Below are 15,265 nucleotides of genomic sequence, written 5' to 3'. Positions count from 1 at the left end.
ACAACTTGCCTCTAAATCCCATTTAGAGGAGGAGAGGCTGTCTCCCTGCAGGGAGGGTTTGGTGACTTTGTAGAGAGGAATGGGGCAGGAAGAGCATGGTGTTAGCAGCCACCACGATGCAGAGGGGAGGCCTAAGCCTACAGTGCTTGAGACCAGGGACAGGATCTGTGGTAAAGCCTCTTCAAATTCAAATAAGGGCTTACAAGTCTCCGAGCTCAAGAAAACAAAAGTCTTTTGAGAAGACACAAAAATACAGTTTGTGAGTACCGTAGATCCACAGATGGCATTATATATGCAGAGAGAGAGAATGGGAGAGAGAGAGAGAGAGAGAGAGAGAGAGAGAGAGAGAGAGAGAGAGAGAGAGAGAGAGAGAGAATATTTATCTTAACACATCCGTGTGTTTGGCCTGAATGTATGTTGGCGCCCCACATTATGCAGTGCCCACAGACGCCAGCAGAGGGTGTCAGGTCCTCTGGAACTGAAGTTGCAGGTGATTGTTAGCTGCTGTGTGGAGCTGGGACCCCCAACCTTGGTCCTCTGGCAGAGCAGCCAGTGCTCTTAACCACTGAGCCGTCCCTCCAGCTGTGCTGCACCCTGAACCCTCAGCTGACCTCTTATTTTGACCTCGCCTTCCCACCAGGTTGAATATAAAACCCACACACCTTTGTCTCCATTGGACTTTTCCTTGGAAGTTAGTCCTTGCCTTCCAGGTCGTGTCTGGGCTGGGGATTTCAGAAAGCTGTTGAGCCTTTAATTACCTGCTGATTCTCTCTAATTGCCTTAGATAAGACCCGCTGCTAATTCCAGCCTCCAGAAGGCAATTACCTTCTTCACCTCTTTCCAGGATCACTTCACTCTTAGTGTCCTGACCTTTTCTCTTTCTTTTTTTTTTTTTTTTTTAATGTTTCTTTGAGCATTCTCATTGTGCCTCGTTAAATCAAATAGGAGAGAAAATATACACTGAAACGACTTCCGGATGGTGTGGTAGAAAGAATGGAACAAGCCAGGGTTCAGTTTCAACTCTAACAGTCGAGCTTGTAGAGCTTCTTCTGTCTTTCCGTGTATAGATTGAGAATTTGAATATACTTTAACAATGTTGTCATTGGCGGGGAGAGAGTTGAGAGATAATTCATTGGTAAAGTGTTTGCCTTTCAAGAATGTGGCCATCCCTCAGTTCCATCCCTAGAACCCACAGGGCTGAGAGGGCGAGGGGGGGAGCCAGGAGTGGTGTTATGTGTTTGCAGTCCTTGTGCTGGGTAGGCAAGGATGAGGGGCTAGCTGAGGCTCAGCAGCTAGCCAGCCTGGTCTAATTGCTAAGTCCTGGGCCGGTAGGAGACTGTCTCAAAAGACAAGGTAGATTATATTCGAGGAGCCACACCAGAGATTGTCTGGCTCTCACCTACAAACGCACAGACATGCGTGCACACATTCCAGGCTGGATCCTGACTCTGCAGGGTCCCCTAGGTGCCTAATGAGTGTGTTCCTGCTTCCTTTTCTCCTTTCCTGGAGGTCACGGCTGTGATTAAAGTGCCATGAGATAGAATACCAAAGCCATTCCATTTGAGAATCCAAATTTTAAGCCAATAATTCTTGTTTACTTTCTTATCTTTTTCTTTGAACTTCGGGAAATATGATTCACTAAGACTAAAGAGGTTACAGAAGAGAATTTAAACCAGTTTCCTTCCTGACAGTTGTCAATGACTGCTTTCGAATTCCAGCAAACACTCCCTGTTTGTTTTATACTATCTATTTGCTTTGGATATACAAAGTTACACGTTTTCGCAGAGAGATTTTTAAATAGTTTAATTCCCACAAGAAAACATCTGGGGATGTCATTTGGAAAGAGGCAGAAAGAATGTGGCTATGCATAGAGATGACATTAGGATCTTTTGCTAAATGGCATGACAGTGGGTGAGTTAGCCTCTCTGAGCCTCATTTTCTCCATCTGTAAAATGGAAATCATGGCGTTTATCTTGCAGGGTTGGTGTCAGCACATAAATGTAGGATATAACTAAGGATCGTGTTAGTTTCTTTCGTAGTTGTTGTGATTAAATGCCCTCACGAAGGCAATTTAAGGAAGAAAGAATTTGGCTCAGAGGTCCTATAGCTTTTGTCTTAGGGGTTCATGGCTGTGAAGGGACACCATGACCAAGGCAACTCTCATAAAGGACAACATTTAATTGGGGCTGACTTGTAGTTTTAGAGGTTCAGTCCATTATCATCAAGGCAGGAAGCATGGCAGTGTGCAGGCAGACAGTGCTGGAGAAGGAGCTGAGAGCTCTACATCTTGATCTGAAGGCAGGCAGGAGGGGCCGTCTTCCACAGGCAGCCAGGAGGGGCCGCCCGTCTTCCACAGGCAGCCAGGAGGAGACTCATACTCCACACTGGTGTTTGAGCACTATGTAACCTCAAAGTCCACCCCACAGTGACACAATTCCTCCAAGGCCACTCCTACAAGGCCACACCTTCTAAAAGTCCTACTCCCCGTGGGCCAAGCATCCAAACATATGAGTCTATGGGACCAAACCTATTCCAACCACCCCAGCACTCAATGGTTGTTCTAGCACAGAGTTTCAGAGCCTTTCACATTCCTCCCACAAAAAAGTTCCAAAGGCCTCGGAGCCATAGGATTGGGTTCATAACAGCAGCAAAAGCACCCCTTGATGCCTATGTCTGCACCGCTTTCTTTTTCTGATGCTGTGTTAAAATACTTTAACAAGGGGCTGGAGAGATGGCTCAGTGGTTAAGAGCACTGACTGCTCTTCAGAGGTGCTGAATTCAAACCCAGCAACCACATGGTGGCTCACAGCCATCTGTAATGGGATCTGATGCCCTCTTCTGGGTGTGTCTGAAGACAGCTACAGTGTACTCACGAATACATAAATAAATCTTAAAAAAAAAAACCTCTAACAAAAGCAACTTATGGGGAAACAGTTCATGTAGCTTTATAGTTTATCATGGTGGGGAAATTAAGGCAGCAGGGGATTGAAACAGCCTGTCAGATTACCTTCACAGTCAAGCCCCAAAAGCAGCGAACGAATGAGCACGCACTAGAGCTCAGTGTATCCTCTCCGTTCTATACCGTCCTGCGTTCCCTGCTTGCAGTGGTCTCACCCATAGTCAAGATGGGTCTTTCCACATTCATTAACTTAAGACAGTCCCTCACAGATAGACTCAGAGACCCCACTCCCAGGTGACTCTAGATCTTGTCAAGCTGACACCAACACTAGCCATCACAAGCACCTACTATGTGTTTGTGTTCTCCATTACACACCATCTTTCTCGATTACTCTGCTGTCTAAGAACACAGAGTAGGACTCAGATAACCTACGCTCAATGCCCAGTATCACTTCTTTAGTAGCTCGAAATTTAACCCAGGGAATTTAAGCTTTCTGGGGACTATTTCCCCATCTGGAAAAAATGGAGACAGTTAATAGGACTAATACAGGGTTGGGAGAAGGCAAGGCAGTTAGTTCCTAGCTCAAAGGGGGCACCCTCCAGTGGTTGCCAGTCACATCCCTAATCAGATAAGCCCAAAGCTGAAACCCTCTGTGTTCTCATGTCCCCTCTGCTGGCTGTGTACGATACCCTGACATTAAGCACCTTAAGGGAGGAGCAGTTTATTTGGTTCACAATCCTGAGTTATAATCCATCGTTGTAATAAAGTCAAGGCAGAAACTAGAAGCATCGAGTCATATCTGAGGGCAGAGAGAAAAGGGATGCATGCTTGTTGGTGCTCAGTATTTCTCTACATTTGTAAAAGCCAGAACCCCAAACCAGTGCCGCCCACTGTTTTGTTCAGGCTGGGTCTTCCCACCTCAATTAAGGCGATAAAGACATGTCTGTAGGCCAACCTGATCTAGGTGGTCTGTCACTGGGACTCTTTTTCCAAGTGATTTCAGGTTGTGTCAAGTTGACAACCAAAGCTAAAAATCACATTTTCCTAGTGACGCCCAGGAAAATTCCATACCTGACCTCCTAACGCAGGTCACAGAAAAACATAAAGTGCATAGAAAATATCGCGGATACTCACCTTCAGGATACATGTATACAGTGTACATAAAACATCAATGAATTTCCTCTATCTCAGGGCCCATCCCTAAGATGTCTCATCACCCATATGCAAATGTTCCCAAACCAGCACTTCAGATACTGACTACTGTAACTAGCTGGAGTATAATAATAATAATAATAATAATAATAATAATAATAATAATAATAATAATAATAATCGTGCCCGGTACCACACAGCAGGTCTGAGGGACAGCTGCTGAGAAGCAGACCAAGGAGGAACTGGCGGAGAGACCAGCCCTACAGCCAGGGCTCCAACCAGTCGCAGGAATGTTCAGACCATACCCATCTTCCCCCCAGTTTCCTTTTCTCTTCGCCTTCTGAAGTGGTTGGGGCTGGGGCTCAGTTACTCAAGTACTTGCCTGCATTCAATCCTCAGTACCACATAAACAGAGTGGTGGCTGCATCTGTAATCCCAGCTCTCAGGTGATGGAGAAAGAAGAATCAGTTCAATGTCAACCTTGACTACAGGGGTTCAAGGTCAGCCTGGGCTAGAAGCTCTGTCTCAAAAGGAAGTAAAAAGGAAGTGCAAGTCATGCGTTTTCTTTGCCCAGGCGGCCTCTGTGTCACTGTGTATCAGTTTCTGTTTGTATACATATTGTGTATCTGTATATATGTTGTGTATCTGTGTACATTTCCTGTACTGGCTCCTTGATACAGTTGTGCTTCACTCCACCCTCCCATACTGAAGCGCAGAGTGTACTGAATTCACCAACTACAACTTTGGCTGTCGATGTTGATGCCTGAAAGGAAAAGGCCCAGGAACCCCTGTCTAGAGCTGCATTTCTCCCTTACTGCTCAGAGAGCGGAGTGTATGTTCCGTCTCATAGCCTCCTGTGTCAGCATTCTAGATATAATGAATGATCTCGCATTTCCCACTAAGAGGCGCTTTCCTGCTTCTCTGTCACCAAACATTTAGACAGATGCCAAATGGCTATTTAAACCAAAACATTTGGCACCAAAACAAGTAGCATCTACTTAGGATCTACCAGGAAAGAATTTTACTTGTGACTTATATGTTACTAGTTATGTGCGTATCTATGAGAACAGGTTTTAATCACTCCTTTCATAGTGTTTAAACTATATGTGAATGTAGGTAGTGGAGGGTGCATACGTATATGCATCTGTGTATGTGCATGCATGCGTATGTACGTGAAAATACGTGTACACATGTATGTGTATATGTGTGAATGTATATTTGTGTGTATGTATATGTATGTGTTGTGTTAATGTATGTGTGTATATGTGTACATTTATATATATAAATGTATGTATACGTGCATGCGCGTGGATTTGTGTATGTATATTGCATATACATCTGTATTGTGAGAATTTATGTGTTTATGTTTGTATATGTTTATATCTATTTGTGTGTATGCATATGTATTGCATATGTAAGTTTATTTTATATGTATACATATATTATGTATATGTGTATATATGTGTATGTATTTCTGTGTGTGTGCAGCATTTGGTAACATGGGGCTTTGTTGAAAAATCTGGTAGAAGCCCATGTGGGTGTTTTGAATCAGGAGTCATCCTAGGCCTGTGTGTATGGCCTGTGGACATTTTGTAATGCATCTGCCTTATTTCATCTACTTGGATGGCTAAGTGACAGAGATTTAAAGTCTTGGGTTACAGTTTCAAAACCCTGGCTATATTGCCTTGTCTTCCTCTGCAGCTGATGGTTTTGCCTCAGGAAAAGGAAGAATAAAGCCATGCTGGAGTCATCTTCTAACTGTGCTGATGATCTCTCCTAATACATCATTTCTGTCTCTCCAGGACAAGAGGGGAGGAAGGGGACGCCATCCCACAGGTGCTGACCACAGCAGGGTCCTAACCAGATGGGTCTGAGCAGATTTCCAGGCTCCACAGCAGTAGGGCAGGGGTCTTCCTTACAAAACAGCGGGCATAAACAGCTCAGCCATCGCCCCTCACAGCTCCTGCTCAGGAGAAGTGAGAAGTCACTCAGCGATTCGTCTCTCCTGACAGTCACCAGCCAGTGCTTAAATCATCTCTGTCAAATAATAATCCACACTTAGACACAGTGTAATAATCTGAACTAGGAGTCATGATATAAACAATAAGGGACACAATTCCTAAACACTGAAGAAGGCAGCGAGGTCTTCTACAAAGTAAAGATTTGCCATGTTCTACTCCTACCTCTCCAACATGGAATCTCATTTTATTGGCCTCAAACGAGTGAACTCAAATGATCCTCCTGCTTCCGCCTCCCAAGTACTTGGGACTAGGCACATGCCTATGCCCAGCTCTGCCCCTTTCTTCTCCACATGACAGAAGTGCTGAAATATTAAGTGAACGAATGAATGTTTGAGTCCAGGTACTTACATCGATGGCCATTGGCTTTCTGGAAGAGCGGCTGGCGCACCTTACATACTGCTCTCATTACTGTATCTGCTTGTTTACCGTACTCATGAAATGCTTTTCCTAACTCTCTTCATTGACCAACGGGCGTATCCAATGGTGTCGTTCATATAACTGATAATTTCCAAGTGGCTGCACGTACGTAACATGAATTGTTTTTAAGTCAACTACAGGATGAAAATTGCAGGTCTGTCTGTGTATCAGTTTATTTATTCAGGTGGTTTCCAGCTTAACACTTTTCTAGGGCACTAGTACATCATGGATCTCTCAGCTTTGGCAGCCTCTGGGTCCTCTCACTTACCTTCCCAGCACCCAACCTCTCAGCAGCGCCCTCTGTCCTTATTCAGAGTCTACCTGCTGCAGCCATTGCCCTGTAATAAAAGAAGGAGCCACTGGCATAGATCTCACTGATTCAACAAATATTTGGCAGGCATTGGACCAGGCACTAGGGAAACAGCAGGACAAGACCCAGTCTGGCATTCTGGTGGCTTATAGGCTAGAGGGGGAAAGCACCAACTGAGGCTAGAAACCTGGCAGATGCGACAGGTTTGAGGGACTTGTGGTCTCCAGGTGTGCCGTTCAGAGGAGGTCTGGACATAAGAGCCAGAACTCGGGAAGAGAGTAGATAGATTCAGCCATGATGATCGAGGGACCAGCTGCCCAGAAAGTAAGCCAATTCCATCGATTCCACTGTAAAAACGCTGAACTTGCAGCAGCGGTGGTTAGCCGCACAAGACCTGCACAAGAAGGGGCCACTCAACAGTCCATCACGAACAGGGGTGGGCTCATGCAGTCCCAGTTCTAGCTAAGGAGTGTTGACACCGATGAAATGAAATGTCCCAATGAAATGTCTTTTATAAGAGTCACTTTGGTCATGGTGTCTGTTCATAGCAGTAAAACCCTAAGACAGTACCTTCCTAAAATTTTCCTCATTGCTAAGTTTATGTTTGAGAAGGTGGACAGGAGGAGCAGGAGTCATTTTTCTTCAGTACTGTGGCCACTGGTAAGTTGTCCCAGCAAACACTAATTAAACTCAGAGTTATAGTAATGAAAATTTAAAAGCCCATGAAAGCAGGAGGAGAACTTACTGGGAAGAAGAGATTCAGAGGGAGTAGGAGGAGTCAGGGAAGGTAATGGGGGCAGATATGATCAAAATAATGTGCATTTTGAAATTGTCAAGGAAGAGACCAAAAAATTATGTTTGTGTTGACGTGTGTGGTATGCGCACATGTGCATGTGTGCTCCCGTGGACAGTGCTTGCATTTTCTGTGTACATTTGCACTTATATTTATTGTGGACATAGTGATTGCACACGATATCTTTAGAAGGATATAAAGCAACAGATAACCTTGGCTGGCCTTGTGAAGGGGAACATAGGAGATGACTGGGGGGAGGTTTAATTGAGCCCTTTCTCATCATTTGAATATTAAATCACCCAGAAAAGTAGCCTATGCGAGAAATAAAGAAACTCTAATTTTAAAGGAAGGGAGGAAAATCTCCTAAGCCTTGTTGGAGACACCTGGTAGGGAAGAAGCCCCGTGTAGGGGGGAGGGATCTAACCCAAGGTGCTCAGAGGTCAAATGAACCACTTGAAATCAGGAGTTCTGTCTCTGTGGTGGTTTGAATACACTTGGCCCAGGGAGTGGCACTATTAGGAGGTGTGGCCTTCTTAGAGGAAGTATGTTACTGTGAGGGTGGGCTTTGAGATCCTCCTCCTAGCCACATGGGAGCCATTCTTCTCTTAAAAGCCTTCAGAGTAAGATGTAGAGCTCTCAGTTCCACCAGCACCATGCCTGCCTGGACACTGCCATGCTTCCCACCATAATGATAATGGACTGAACCTCTGAACCTGTAAGCCAGCCCCAATGAAATGTCTTTTATAAGAGTCACTTTGGTCATGGTGTCTGTTCATAGCAAGAAAACCCTAACTAAGACAGTACCTTCCTAAAATTTTCCTCATTGCTAAGTTTATGTTTGAGAAGGTGGACATTTTGGGGAGCTCATGGCAAGATAGCAAAGGTCAGTTGGAAGGAGAAGGTTTGGGGAGCCCTGGTATTGGGATAAGGAACATTTCTAGTTATTTCAACAAGTAAGGTGTTGCAGACCATGGTCCAGTCCTCTAAGGTTTTTACCCTTTTATATATCTTCCCCTGTTTTTCTTTTGAATCTTGGTTCATACCTATACTCCCTTGGGAGGCTGAGGGAGAGGATTGCTATGAGTTTAGGACTAGCCTGTGCTATATTGATAAGTTCCAAGCCAGCTTGGGCTACAGTGTAAGACACTGTCTCTAAGAAACACACACACACACACACACACACACACACACACACACACACACACACACAGCCACAACAATAAGAAAAGGCAGACACTAAAATCGTCTTCTTTTTTTTCTTTTCAAGATAGGATTTCTCCATGTAGCCCTGACTGTCCTGGAATTCTCTCTGTAGACCAGGCTAGCCTCGAACTCACAGAGATCTGCCAGCCTCTGCCTCTCAAGTGCTGGGATTAAAGGTGTGCACCACTACCATCAGGCTGACACTACAGTCGTAAACTGGGTCTGGGGAAATGGCTCCATTGTAAGCATGAGACCCGAGTTTGGTCCCCAGCACCTGTGTAAGGTGTGTGCACCACAGAGCTGGTCATGGCAGTGGACACTTGTAATTCCAGAGCTGGGAGAGTAAAGACAAATAGGTCAATGCCTGGCCTCTCTTGTCAGTCATGTTTTAGGCCATTGAGAGATCTTGTCTCAAAAAATAAGATGCATGGCCACTGAGAAATGGCACTGGAGGCTGTCCTCTGGCTTCTACATGGACACACACTCATCTTGCACACACCCAAGAAACAAAACAAACAGAAACTCAACCTTAAACTGGAGAGGGTCTGTAAACTGCTTTCTAGGACAAGAAAAGTAGATGTAAGAAACCAACTTCCCAGAACTGCTCTCAGCAGAAAAGAGAAAGCCAAAGGCTGGACAGGTGGTGACAGCTACCATGGGGGAGCAAGGCGGTGGGAGCCCCTGGGACCTGCCATCAAGGAGAGCTGCAGAGAGCCTGCCCAGGCCTGTGCCTGCCTGGGGCTCCGAGCAAAGGGTTCCTCTAATTCAGTGACAGATAAGCAGGGCTCAGTAATAGGATTAATCCTGAAAGTGTTACAGGTGAGAGCAGACGAGCCCTGTCTTGTTATCAGGAGAGCCCGGCCTGGTCCTCCTTCTGCAGGCAGCACTTTGTATTGTATTGTTCCTGAGAGGGCACAAAGGAACACTCTGGCTTATTCTCTTGCCTTGCCTTGTGTGGATCTGAAATCAACTGCTCTATGCTTTTTTTGGTTGTTTTTGCTTTGTTTTCCTTTTTGTGGTGTTGAGGATTGAACCTACTGTCTCATGTGCGTTTGGCGTTTGGCAATTGTTCTACCACTGAGTTCTCTCTCTCTCTCTCTCTCTCTCTCTCTCTCTGTCCCTCCCTCCCTCCCTCCCTCCCTCTCTCCCACTCTTTCTAGGTGGGTTTTTCTTTTCTTTTCCTTTCCTTTTCTTTTCAAAACAGTGTTTCTCTGTGTAACAGCCCTGACTGTCCTGGAACTCACTCTGTAGACCAGGCTGGCCTCAAACACACAGAGATCCACCTGCTTCTGCCTCCTGAGTTCTGGGTTTGAAGGTGTGTGCCACCATGCCCAGCTTAATTTTGAGATAAGATTTAGCTAAATTGCTAAATTGCCCAGGTTGACCTGGAACTCTTTCTTGTAGCCCAGGTAGGCTTTGAACTCTAACCTCCCTGCCTCGGTCTTCTGCAGGATCCCATCAGCCTCTGCAGGGATCTTAAAGCAACACTGACAATGTCAAACAGTGGGAGGTTATATGCTCTCATCCCCTTGCTCCGACCCGCAAGGCTGACACTTTGACTCTTTGATCTAAGATACTTGCTATTTTAGCTCTAGTTTTATCTACTTCTGGACCTCTCTGTAGATGGCCCCATAAAACAGTGAAGCCCAAGACCCCAGCTTTGCAGGCAGGGAGACCAAAACACAGAAGTGAACATCGATGCACAAGACCAAGTTGCCAAGGGCAAGATGGAGGGCTCAGTGATGTTCTGGGAAGCCCAGAAGATGAACATATTCAAGATAGGCAGGCTCATGGACAAGTATAATCCCAGCCCTTGAGGCAGAAGCAGGAGCACTGATGCAAGTTGAAGGCTAACTTGGGCTACACAGAGAAATCTCATCCTAAAACACAAAGACAGGGCAGAGGAGATGGCTCAGGCAATGAAATGTTTACCGTACAAGCATGGGGACCCGAGTTTGATACCCAGCCAGTGCCCACATAAGTCGATCATGGTGGTGTGTGCCTGCAATCTCAGCATGCCCACTGCCCCAGCTCTGGGGAGACTGAGGCAAGAATGGAGCTGCTTGGACAGTCAGTCTAGACGAGTCAGCAAGCCAGGCCTTGGAAATCAAGCCGGAGAGCAATTGAGGAAAGCATCTGATGTCAACCTCTGGCCTCCACATATACATGTATGTGAAAACACATGCAGTACATTAGATCCCCTGGGTATAGTCATGTGTCACTAGAATGCCAACCTGTGGTATGTGAGATCTTGTATATTGATACTTCTAGAAGAAAGTGGACCTTGGAAGGTGAGTTAGCAGGTAGAAAGAAAGGCAGGTCAGAGGTGTGGGGCAGGACCATTTCACACAGTGCAACCTTAAGGGACAAGTTCGCTAAGGAGAGAGCAAGCAACAGCAATCACTGGTTTCTGAATCAGTGAAGAGATTTCCCAAGATTCAGGGGAGGCCTGCACACTTGAGCATAGATGGATTAATGATGTCACAGGATCTGTCCCTTGCCTGACAAGATGGAGTAGGGGATCAGGGGGAGCACAGGGATAGGGGGTGAGGTAGGGTGGCCTGGCAGGGAATGACAGCAGGTGAGGGGCTGTGGCCACAGGAATCATCTTTCATCACAACTTAAGCCAAGGGAGAGGCGAACTGTTTACTTTGCTTTTTGTGTTTGTTTGGTATGTTTTGAGTCAGATAAGCCTAGCACTCTGTAACCCAGGCTGGCCTGGAACTTTCGGCAGCCTTTCCTCTAAGTTCAGACAGCCGGGATTATAGATGTAGGCCTTCATAATGGGCTCAAGGGCAAACCTTTTGAAGGTTAACTTATTATTTGAGATAGGATCTCACTATGCAGGCCAGTCTGGCTTCGAGTCCACAGAGACCTCCCTGCCTCTGCCTCCCATGTGCCTGGCTCAATGGCAAACTTTGTAAGGCACTCCCCTGGCCTCACGCTCTGCCTGCCTTATGTTTTACTCTCTGCTTTTCCCTCTTTCCCTCTCCCATTTCCCGAACACGGCCAGATGTCAAGGAGAGATCTGTTGTCGCTGTGAGTTGGGGCTGGGATGTCACCTTGGGCCATTTGCCTTGTTAAACAGGGTGCATGCGGGGGTTGGGGATTTAGCTCAGTGGTAGAGCACTTGCCTAGCAAGCGCAAGGCCCTGGGTTCGGTCCCCAGCTCCGAAAAAAAAGAAGAAAATAAAAGGGTGCATGCGTGCTCACTTCGGCAACACATGTACTAAAAAGGGTGCATGCAGAGCGTAGAGTGAGAAGCATGGGGACCGTCCTGGTGTCCCCTGGTCTAAGACTCGGAAGTCTCTGGAGCCAGCTGTGACACTGAAGCTGTGACTGTGCCCTGTAGCTGTCAAACGTGTTCCTCCCTTGCATTTACTTCTAGAGTGGAGAATGAATAGCTCCTCCCTCCCTTTCTCTTTCATGATTTTCTTGAGGTCCAAATAAAATGTGGTGGGGGTGAGGGATGGCTCAGTCTGTACAGTGCTTGCCCGGCAAGCATGAGGACCTGAGATTGACCCCCAGTACCCATGTAAAAAGCGAAGTGTGGTGGTGTGTGCTTATAATCTCTGCACTTAGGAGGTTGAAACAGCTGGATCCCTGGGACTCACTGGCCAGCCTGGCCTAACTGGTGAGCCCCAGACCACTGACCCACCCTGTATTAAAAACAAAACAAAAACCTAAGTGAGTCACTCTTGAGGAATGAACTCAGTGTCCTCATGTATGTGCACGGGCATGCACACACAAGCGCGCGCACACGCGCGCGCACACACACACACACACACACACACACTGAGTTTGTGAAAGCCCACTTGAAGGTGAAAATTTACTAGTTGTAGTTCAAAGTGAAGACGGCATGGGAGTGATGTAGAGGTTCCTGGGGAACTTCAGAAATCCCCACCTGCCTTATAACTGTGTTACGTCACGTCACATCACCTGCCTTATGACTGCATTACATTGCGTCACACCACCTGCCTTATGACTGCGTTACGTTGCGTCACATCATTCATTATAATAAATTTAAGTACATGGTTTCCGTTGGCACTTCCATAACCTCCCTCTAACAGCCATTCCTTCTTCCCTAGATGTCCCTGAGTTCCCCTCCAAAAGTTCCAGTTCGTCTCGCCTGGCCTCTGCATCTGCCAGGGGCACCCTCAGATCACGAAGCAACAACCGAAGTTCTCACGGAGCACCATCAGAATCACCCTGGGCTTCCATCACCCTCTCTGAGGCTCCAGAGTCAACGCTGACTTAAGGATGGAAAAGGACTTTTCTCTGAATGACAAGGTGTTCTTCACAGCTCAGACCTGGATTAACTAGTCCCTCCAGTAAACTCTTTTGGCCTAAGTACCTCCCCGGGAATGGTCCTGCGAGTCTGTGTGTCTCAGGAAAAGAGAATGAATGGCGGAAATGGTGTTAAACGCAGACCCTTGGAAATATGGCAACAGACGCCTTGGGTTTGATGAGGGGACGTCTGATGTCTTCGTTGGTGATACTGGGAAGATCAGGTCCCAGGGGGAGACACCCCCGAGCCTCTTCAGTGGCTGGTAAAGGACGTGCTTAGGGTGCTGGGCTACGGCACAGGCCGAGAGGGTTCAACAATAGAAGTGCATTAGCTCACAATCTGAATACAGAAATTTGAGATGATATGTCAGCAAGTGACACCAAGGTCTCAAAGTCCCTCTCTATTGGCCATCTTCTCCCTGTCTTTACAAGAGTCTCTTCCTCTAAGTCAAATGCAGGCCCTTTATAAGGTATGGGAGTTAGGGGGTCAGCAGGTAGATTTGTAATCCTCCATATTGCTAGCACATATCCCCTCCAATATTCCTGAATTATTACTCACTGAAACCGATATTCCATTCTGGCCACTCCGGACCCAGGCCCACAGCCCTCCTGGGCCACAATCTCTGACTCTTACATGTTGGCAGTCTGTTTGTCTGTCTCTCTGTCTCTCTGTCCTACACTTCTCAGGCCTGGATCTTCTTCTTCCCCAGCATGGTGCCTTCTCCTCCTACAGCCCTGCCCGGAATCTCGCATCTGTCTCCTTACCCAGCCATTGACCGCCAGCAACTTTATTTACCAATCAAAGCCAACTGGGGGCAGGGACCCTCCATGTCTTACATACAAACGTGCAGATTCCCGTGTGATTCTGGAAACCCAAATAACACAATGCAAGCATTAAACCAAATCCACAACAACTTAGTACAAAGACATGAATGCTACTACAACAGACCCCAGACATCAACACAACTGTTGCATGCTAAAGGCACTGTTCTGACCTTAAAGCCCAGAGCGCAGGCCCCAGTACCTGCCAACATGGAAAGAAAAAGACCTAGGCCATAGTTCCAGGAAAGTCCCTAGATTACTAACCTTGCTTTTGGGCTTCTCTACTTCTGCTCCTTACTAACCAATGTGTGACAACCAGGATGTGGCTTTTGTGTATGGCAAAGGTCTGTAAGGCTTGGTACTGCATGGTTTTGGCAAGCTCCCTGTGCAGCCACTGACCAGCAAGAATGACTTCCTTTTTGACTTTATAAGTGTCCTTGTGGTGGTCTCTGGTGGGCTTGCCTCGAAACATTACCCTCTACCCTAAGCCACCTACCCATGCACCTACCCTCAGTGTCCCAGAAATTGCTGTTTGCAGATGCAGTTACCTAAGTGAAGTAGAATAACGGAAAGGCAGTGTTCGCTGTTATTGTTTGAATATGAAGGAGTCCCCGAGAGGCTGATGCATTGAAGGCTTGGTTGCTGAGTGGCAAATCCAATCACTTGGGGGGTTGATTACATCATGAGGGCTCTGACATCATCAGTGAGCTAATCCATTACAGAGTTTACACCAAATGTGCTTCTAGGAGGTAGAGACTGGTTGGAGGGAGTAGGTGCCAGAATTCATACTTGGAAGAGTCTGACTTGTCCTTAGCTCCTTCCTGTCTTACTCTCTGCCCTGTTTGCCACGAGGTGAGTGGTTCTGGTTTCTTCTGTACTGTTCTGCCTTCCCATTCCTGGGCCCATACTCAATGAAGCCAAGCGGTCAAGGACTGAAACTCTGAAGCCAGCAGCCAAAATAAATCCTTCCTCTGCAAGCTGTCTATTTTAGATATGTTGCAAAGTATTGAAAAAGAAGACAAACATGGCCGTCCATTGTGATGCCAGACAATCTTTTTTTTTTTTTTTTTTTGGAGCTGGGGACCGAACCCAGGGCCTTGCGCTTCCTAGGCAAGCGCTCTACCACTGAGCTAAATCCCCAACCCCGATGCCAGACAATCTTTACACACACACACGCACACACACACACACACACACACACACACACACACACACAGAAAGAGTTTTGAACAGTGGCCCAGATGGTGCCGAATGAAGTGGTATGTGTAGGGACAAAACGCGATCTAGTAATAATCGCTTCATTTGTCCCACGTAGGGTGACACTGAAGCATCATTCCACATTGAGATCTGTGCCTTTCCCAT

General features: G+C 46.6%; 1 protein-coding gene across 2 annotated transcripts in view; it reads left to right on the top strand.

Moving 5' to 3' along the window:
* The window catches only part of Fbxo16 (F-box protein 16), a 49,175-nt gene extending 36,028 nt beyond the window's left edge, over positions 1-13,147 (top strand). For both annotated transcript variants that reach the window (XM_032918010.1, XM_032918011.1), the window contains one exon: positions 12,883-13,147. In XM_032918010.1, coding sequence (XP_032773901.1) covers positions 12,883-13,047 — 165 coding nt within the window. In that variant the 3' untranslated portion in view covers positions 13,048-13,147. The remainder of the gene's footprint in view (positions 1-12,882) is intronic.
* The last annotated feature ends 2,118 nt before the right edge of the window (positions 13,148-15,265 follow it).

Source organism: Rattus rattus, chromosome 12 (assembly GCF_011064425.1).
Source record: "Rattus rattus isolate New Zealand chromosome 12, Rrattus_CSIRO_v1, whole genome shotgun sequence".
Taxonomy (NCBI): Eukaryota; Metazoa; Chordata; class Mammalia; order Rodentia; family Muridae; genus Rattus; species Rattus rattus.
Note: the sequence above shows the minus strand (reverse complement) of the source record. Positions and strands in the feature narration are given on the sequence as shown.